General features: G+C 41.6%; 1 protein-coding gene across 1 annotated transcript in view; it reads right to left on the bottom strand.

Annotated features, from left to right (window-relative positions):
• Positions 1–2,434: 2,434 nt before the first annotated feature.
• Positions 2,435–8,637, bottom strand: part of LOC137527451 (histo-blood group ABO system transferase-like) — a 112,756-nt gene continuing 106,553 nt past the window's right edge. The window contains exons 5-6 of the mRNA XM_068247967.1: positions 5,457–5,591; positions 2,435–3,214 (exon numbers count right to left, since the gene is read on the bottom strand). Of these exons, the coding sequence (XP_068104068.1) occupies positions 2,464–3,214; positions 5,457–5,591 (886 nt within the window). The 3' untranslated portion in view covers positions 2,435–2,463. The remainder of the gene's footprint in view (positions 3,215–5,456; positions 5,592–8,637) is intronic.

Raw genomic sequence — 8,637 nt, 5'->3', positions numbered from 1 at the left:
ACAGAGGCTGGATCTGCCTATACAGCCCAGCCTCTGTTGCTATCCCAAACCCCCCTAAGGTCCCCCTGCACTCTGCAATCCCTCATAAATCACAGCCACGCTGCTGACAAACAGCTTGTCAGAGCTGGCTGTGTTTATCTCTATAGTGTCAGTCTGCTGCTCTCCCCGCCTCCTGCAGAACTCCAGTCCCCGCCTGCATCCCTTCCCTCCCTGCTGATTGGAGGGAATGGACGGGGGCAGGTACCGGAGCTATGCAGGAGGCGGGGGAGCAGCTGAGACTGACACTACAGATGTAAACACAGCCTCACAACACGGCTGTGATTTATGAGGGATTGCAGAGTGCAGGGGGACCTTAGTGGGGTTTGGGATAGCAACAGAGGCTGGGCTGTATAGGCAGATCCAGCCTCTGTATGCAGATAACATTCTTTAAACACACCTCGGGTTCTCTTTAAGCACAAGCAATGTAGTCCTCTATGAGGAAAAGTAGCGTGGAAAGTTTGGCACTTGCAACCCTAAAACTGTAGGAGGAGTAGTGTATAGAATATGTGGGGGCGGAAGGAATTACAGACACAAAGCTGCCAACTGGGAAATTGTTATTATAAATAGTAATTTATCAAAGATTAAAAGGACTTATTTTATTTATTTTTTTCCCGGGGGTTCGAATCTATGACACAAAGACAGCAGATTCTGCAGCTCTGACCACTAAGGTAAGATGACCACAAGCGGATGCAAATGAGATACACATATTTCTGAGTTGATGCAGAATTATGCTTTTTTATGCAAATGTCTGCAGCTTGAAAATGGACCAGTTGAATCCCACCTTGGCTTTTTTTTTTTTTTAAATTAAATGACAACTCAATATATAGTTACATAAAAATTATATTTTTAATTAGAAAAGTAATCACAATATATTACTTTCTGCAATGACATGATTTACAAATAAATAAACAACTTCATTATAAACATATTTATGCAAAAAGTTTTCACATTGCATCTTGTGGTGATTACAGGGCTTGTTGCCCCATAAAGTGTACCAATAGCAAAGCTCAGGTTGGAAAAGTCATACGTACCTAAGAAGAGGGAAGCCTCTGGATTCTATGGAAGCTTTTCTCATTTTAGCCCATATGCAATTAACTTTTTCTCCTAAGTTTTCTCCTAGGACAATTTCACTTTAAAATAACTTTTTAACACTTGGCCATTCAAAAAGGACCAAAAAGTTAGTGAAAAGTACTATTAAAATTATTTTTGAGTATTTTCTTGCTTGATTGTGGTTTCAAATGCATTTCATTGGCAACATGTGAAACTATCACATAGGAGATTCTTATGAGTTTTCACCTATAAAATGCCTTTTAAACAGGGCTGTGGAGTCGGGGCAATTTTGGGCACCCGGAGTTGGAGTCGTAGTCGTTGATTTCATAAACTGAGGAGTCAGGAGTCGGATGATTTTTGTAAAAAATCCACAGCCCTGTTAAAGAGAAACTCCAACCAAGAATTGAACTTTATCCCAATCAGTAGCTGATACCCCCTTTTACATGAGAAATATATTGCTTTTCACAAACAGACCATCAGGGGGCGCTGTATGACTGATTTTGTGCTGAAACCCCTCCCACAAGAAGCTCTGGGACCGCGGTACTTTTGGCAGTTTGTTACAATGTAACAAGGTTCACAGACAGGAATTAGCTGTTTACAGCTGTCTCTAACAGCCAAAACAGCTAGCAGCAGCTACATAACCTGCCCACAGTAAAAATGTCACCATGTAATAAATGTCAGAATGTAAATCGGGGAGAGGAAAGATTTTACAATGAGCAAACACTGACTAAATCATTTATACATAATTATTGTAAAAATGAAGCTCTTTTTTTATTACATTATTTTCACTGGAGTTCCTTTTTAAGTATTAGACTAAGGAGTCGGAGTTGAGGAGTTACTCAAGTAACAAGTCACCGGGTCATGGGTGCAGATATGACACAGAGATGGAGACAGAAAGATGCAGGAAGGGAGCATCCCAGCTAGGAAGGTGGTTTGGCTGCCATACTCCACTGCAAGTACTCTGCATCAAGGAGCACTATTAAAACTATTTAGACTTAAGTGGAGACCTGAGAGTCCATCAGCTGGCCACCACCTCACTACCACCACAACCCCACCTCGCCCCCTTTTGAGCAAGATATTCCATATGAAGCGATTAATAATATTGATCACTTCTGTCTGGGAATCAATCATCATTTTGAATTTGCTGGGAAAAATCAATTAGTGTTTGGGCACCTTTAAGAACAAAAAGTAGAAATGTCATCTGCAAATATGGATTTTGTTGTAAAAAATAAATAAGTATGTGGGATTCCAAGAAAGTCCTGGTTAGGATTAATGTGATAGATGGATTTTTATCTCGTGATGCCTTAGTTCACTTCCAGTTCACTCTGAAGCACCTAATTTACACTAAAATATCTAAATATCTAAAAGTTCTTTTTAGAAAATGTATGAATTTGCATCATGAAATTTTAGCCTCGGATTTGAATAGCCCTGTAGTGACCTTCTGTTCCTTATTTGTTGGTGATTCTTGGGAACAGCCACGAACCGTCTTCTTTTGAGGAAGTCTGGAGCACCAATATTGTTGTCCCATAGATACTCTATAGAAAGAATTTTTGTTGGTTTGTGGTAAAGAAAATATTTGTTCAGATAGCTCTCATCGTGCCAGACGGCTTCAATGTTATTTCCTTTATCGGTCAACATGGCATTGTGGCAGAAATTTGTTAGTTTGTACACCTCTTGCACTTTACCACCAAAATACCCTCCCGCATAATAGAAGTCTCCTTCGTCCTTTGGAATATAAGCTGTGGATTCTGGTCTTCGCTCATAAGTGAATTGATGGCGTGCCGAGTTGTAGAGGCCTGGATGTAACGTGCCAAATACATCACTTAAGATCTCCACCCCAACAGAGTCACTGAACTTCATATCTACGTCCACGCACACCAAGTAGTCTACTTCGTTGATGAACCGTTGAAAGACATGATCACGTATCATCTCCATGCGCCTCATGGACACTTCCTCCCATCGTTTATAGCTGGGAACGTTCAGGATGATAAGTTGCCTCCCCTCAGGGAGAGTTATGTTAGGCAATTCATTAGCCTGATCAGTAAAGACATAATAGTTCACCTTATGTCCAACCATAAAAAACTTCTCAGCCGTTTTAACGAAAGCCTTGACAAAGACGGTATACCTGAAAAAGAAATTTAACAGAACTGAGCACTTATTCATTAAAAAGGACTATTGGCATATCCTATTAACTTGTTTTCCTGAGTTTTTCTCCAAGGAGATAATTTATTTTAATCTCATCGAAAACTAAATATTTTTCAGTGCTTAGCAATGGAAAAAGTACTAAAAAGTAGGTAAAATGGTAATATCAAACTCATTTTGAGAAATGTCTTGTTTGGTTGGAGGTTTAAATGTATTTTATTGAAAAGGTTTAAAAATATCTATTTGGAGAAAACTCAGGATACAAGTTATGGTATATGGTCCTAGGGCCCATATGCAATTCCCCTTTTTTCCTGCGTTTTCTCCTAGGCCAGTGATGGCTAACCTTGACACTCCAGCTGTGACAAAACTACAAATACCATCATGCCTCTGCCTCCCCAAGTTATAGCTTAGAGGTGTCAGAGTATTGCAATGCCTCATGGGACTTGTAGTTCTACCACAGCTGGAGTGCCAAGGTTAGCCATCACTGTCCTAGGTGATATTTTCACACTTTGTCATAAAATGCCTTTTAAACTACCAGCAAACAAGAAAATACTCAAAATAAGTTTGATACAGCAAAGTCCCCGGTATCTGGCACCAGCTGGGATCACCTCAAGCCGTATACATATGCTTGCCGGTTGCTTGAGCAACCGGCTGAAATAGCACCAACCCTCCCCCCTGAAATACTTACTGAGGCTCCAGCGATGTCTGGCAATCTCCCTCTATCTCCCTGCAGGCTCTGAGCGGCTCTCCGGCTTCCCAAGTGCATGGAAGCCGGAGTGTCAGCTGACCCGCATCATGTCATGTTACACTCCGGCTTCCGTACACAGATGCCAGAAGCCTCTAGGAGTCCGCGGGGAGATAGAGAAAGAGTGCTAGCCATTGTTGAAGGCTCGGTAACTATTTCTAAGCCAGGGATGCTCATCCGAATTTTGGATATACGAGTAACCCGGATATCCTACCATTTTTACCCTATCCAGTTGGATCCAGATTCCGGATAGTTGTGCAGAAATCCGGATAGCTATCTGTGGATAGTTTCACTACCAACCTGGATACCAGTAGCGCTAGTATAGTGCCCCAGTATAGCTAGTATAGTGCCCCAGTATAGCTAGTATAGTGCCCAGTATAGCTAGTATAGTGCCCAGTATAGCTAGTATAGTGCCCAGTATCGCTAGTATAGTGCCCAGTATCGCTAGTAAAGTGCCTCAGTATAGCTAGTGTAGGGCCCAGTATAGCTAGTATAGTGTCCCAGTATGTCTAGTATAGTGCCCAGTATAGCTAGTATAGTGCCCTGTATTGCTAGTAAAGTGCCCCAGTATAGCTAGTATAGTGCCCCAGTATCGCTAGGTAGTGCCCCAGTATCGCTAGGTAGTGCCCCCGCCTCCCCTCTCCCCCGCAGCCGCCGCTTTTGCCTGTGCCAGCGCCGCTTCTTCTATTCCCCTCCTGTCCGGCTCCGTAATTCACAGCAGCGCTCTTCACGGCGGCTGCTGTGATGAGACAGGAAGCAGTAGAGAGCACGACTTCCTGTAGTGGCGGTTACTATGGGAACCGCTCTCTCTACTGCAGCCGCCTTGAAGAGCGCTGCTGTGAATTACAGAGCCGGACAGGAGGTGGATTACAAGATGCGGCGCTGGGTAAGGTAAATGCAGCGGAAGTGGCGTCCGTGGGGCGGGGGGGGGGAGGGGGGGGGTTTGTGCGGACCACCACCCCATGACTCTCATACAAGCCGACCCCCCAACTTTTGACCCACATTTTGGGGGTCAAAAATTCGGCTTGTATGCCAGTATATACGGTAGTTTTCTAATGCCCATGTATTTTCCCAAACATTTTCATTTGTGCGACAATGTGATGTTATGGCGAAACCAAAATGGCCATATGAACCCATCACTAGTGGCTGTGCATACGGAGCTGTTGAGAGTGATCATTCCCATCTCAAGGTGCCCATACATGGTACAATTTTTCATTTTTTTCCGATTAGAAAATTTTGTTTGCTTATTTCGTTACATCGAATATAAAGTTTTTTTCCAAAGTGTCTGATCGGATTTTTATAGAAAGAACTGGATAATCGTTTGTTTTTGAAATTTGAAAAGAATCCTTTTTTTTTTCGATCGATTTGATCGTTTTAGTAGAAAAAAGAGGAAAATTTAATGTTTTTATTGCACCGTGTATGGGAACCATTAGCACTAGCTGATCAACCAATGAAAACACACTGTAATTTTTTTACTTACTTCTTAATGGCAAAAACAGTAATGCCCACTCTGACATTCCTCTGGTGGAACTGAGCATTGAGTATGTCAATGTTATAGGTGCCATCCCATACTATTGGAGCAAGCCAAGGTGTCAACATCAGGACATCTGCTCTCCTACAAAATAAGGAATATAATTACACTAAGAGGTGCCTGGCTCTTCTACTGACCACATATGCTATTGCTCCGTTGTTATTGCCTGATGAAGCGGGATCAAACCTGTGAAACGCGTTGCATATTTGGAGTTCATAAATAAAATATATTGACTGTCTTTACTACAGTCGTTGTGTGTCTATTTGGAGGAGGTAAGTCCACCACTACCTGCTCTATTTACTAAGAATTGGGTTTTTAAGCTCATTTAGCTTCCTATTATCCTCTTGGCGCCTCTGTTCTCCTGCATAATTACACTAATGTACAGAGCTTACATAGTCAGTTTATTTGGTATGGATCCTTAGGGCCCTTTTCCCTTGGGAAGTGCATTCGCAACTGCGTTTGTGCCATGAAGCCTTTGGGAACAGAGCACGATAGGTCTGAGAATCACTCAGGCCATTGGTTGCAATTCGGGAAGAAACCAATCAGGCTAGTGGAAAATGGGCATGGCGATTTACATGTAAATCCCGGTGCTGTTGTGATTGGCAAAACATCTACGATCCGCTTTTTGTAGTGGATCGCAAGATAGTGGAAAAGGGCCCTTAGTATCCTGCCAGTAATTAATATGGAGCAAGTTGCTACAGGGATTCGGATGCAGAATGTGCTTTTTTGCTGCATGCCGTCCGATTTTTTTCTCCTGCATTTGAATTGGATGGCAGCCTATTGATTTCAATAGGCTGCATTTCCCCTTCCAAATTTTCAGCAATTTGCAGGCCCTTAAAGGAACTCCAGTGAAAATAAATGTAATAAAAAAAGTGCTTCATTTTTACAATATTTATGTATAAATGATTTAGTCAGTGTTTGCTCATTGTAAAATAATTTAAAACCCTGATTTACATTCTGACATTTATCACATGGTGACATTTTTACTGTTGGCAGGTGATGTAGCTGCTGCATGCTTTTTTGGCAGTTGGAAACAGACAGGAAACTGCCAAGAGTACATACTCAGAATTTCTTTGTGGGAGGGGTTTCACCATAATATCAGCTATACAGCGCCCCCTGATGGTCTGTTTATGAAAAGGAATAAATTTCTCATGTAAAAGGGGGTATCAGCTACTGATTGGGATGAAGTTCAATTCTTGGTCGGAGTTTCTCTTTAACACTAGAGCGTTTTGCCGCGAACGCTAATAAAAGTCTATGGGCCCATTCTTACATGAGCGATTTGCGCTAATGGCCACAAATCGCCCAAAAACACGAAACGCAAATGCGTTGCCTGCATCATGTTCAGGTGATTTCCCGGCGATCGCGTTTCAGTGCTATAGAAGCGCTAAACACGATCGCGGAAAAATCGCCACAGTGTTCAGTGATTTTTGCGTGTGAAATCGCGGAAAAATCACTCCTGCAAAACCAACGCAGGTGTGAATGGGCACTTATGCGTTCTTTTTTTTTGGGGGGGGGGGGGGGGGCACAGGACATGAGAATCGCATATAATTCAATTCAATGGAAATGCATACTGATGTATACTAATATAAGAAGAAAGGGGAGTGAAGGAAAAACTCCAAAGGAAGAACTGATAAAAAGGAAAAGATTAAAGTGAACCTCCGGACTAAAAATCTACTCAGCAGAACTGAGAAGGCTTGGTGTTTCTTTAACAGTTTCACAGCATCAGAACTCTGTTTTTCTTACCAAAGCATCATTTTTAGCTGCATTTTTAGCTAAGCACCACCCATCAAAGACAAAAAGCCTGGGCTTTTTTTTCCTGATGCTGTGCAGAGCATGATGGGATTTCCTATGTTGTTATTCACGTTGCCTAGCAACTGGGAGAGGTGCTCAGGACACAGGACAGTTGGAACTGTGTCTCGTGCTCCCTGTCACCTCCTTTCAACCAAAAAGACGGCTGCCCTCATGAAATCAAACATTTGCCAGTTCTTTTAAAACAGGGTGGGAAAGAGATGATATTAGCTATCTATTTTAATTAGCATAACTAATGTAACTTAATGACAGTATGTTTGTTTAGGCTGGTGTTCCTCTTTAATAAAATTATGAATGGAAGTAAACAGAAAGAAAGAAAAAAAGTGGATAGATTTCCCCATTGAGAGACGTAATCAGGTGGGCAATAAAAGGCTAATCAGTCCAGTCTGGTATCTGGAAGTGTAGACCTGCTATGAATTAGGGCCTGTTCGCACTTGAGCGATTAGCAGGTGATTCCCGCTAATCGCCGAAGCTCTAGAGCTTTTCAAAGCTGTAGCGCAGTAGAAAGTATATGGCAGTGATCTCACTGCCACGATTGGTGCCAATCGCGGGCGATTTGGGATTAGCGCCAATCGCATTTTGCCATGATTCTGGAGCGATCGCAGTACAATGCTTAATAAAGTGCTGATCGCGATCGCTCTGAATCGCGGAAGTGTGCGCAGTGATTTTACCGCACTAATCACAGTAAAATCACCCACGCAAAGCTTAGCGCTACAGTTTTGCCAGTTATAGTGTGAATGGGCCCTAAATTAGGCTGCAAAGGTATTGTTCATTTGTGCTGATAAAGACTGCTGTCAAAGTGGGATAAAACTCCATATAATTTTCTGGTTGAACTCGATGGACGTATATCTTTTTTCAACCCAAATAACTATGTACGTAACTGAAAAATGTATTATAAATTATCTAATAAGAACTTATTTATTTAGCTAACCTACCCTGTTGTTGTTATCGTTCACTGTTAGATTCACGAGAAATGTGATACAAAAAAAAGAAGATAATATTTCTGCAGGTTTTCATCTTTACTGTTTCTCTGTGATACCAAAAGTGACGTCACTTCTGCCCTTTTTTTTAATTAACCCAGTTCAGTGTTAATTTGCTGCTTATTTTACAAATTATGGGAAGTTTGTTATTTGCATTTTGAGATAAGCTTGTTACTGTAGCTGAAAAAAATACAAATTAAAAAAGACTTCCCACAACCCTGTTGGCACTGAACAGATCAACACAGTTCAGCAAATGCACACAGTTCAGGTAAAATAAATAAATAAATAAATTAGGGGACAGTTTGGGACCTATTATAGAAATAAATGAAAAAAAATAGAAA

The sequence above is a fragment of the Hyperolius riggenbachi genome, chromosome 8 (assembly GCF_040937935.1).
Source record: "Hyperolius riggenbachi isolate aHypRig1 chromosome 8, aHypRig1.pri, whole genome shotgun sequence".
NCBI classification, from domain to species: domain Eukaryota; kingdom Metazoa; phylum Chordata; class Amphibia; order Anura; family Hyperoliidae; genus Hyperolius; species Hyperolius riggenbachi.
This window is presented reverse-complemented; position numbering and strand designations above follow the sequence as displayed.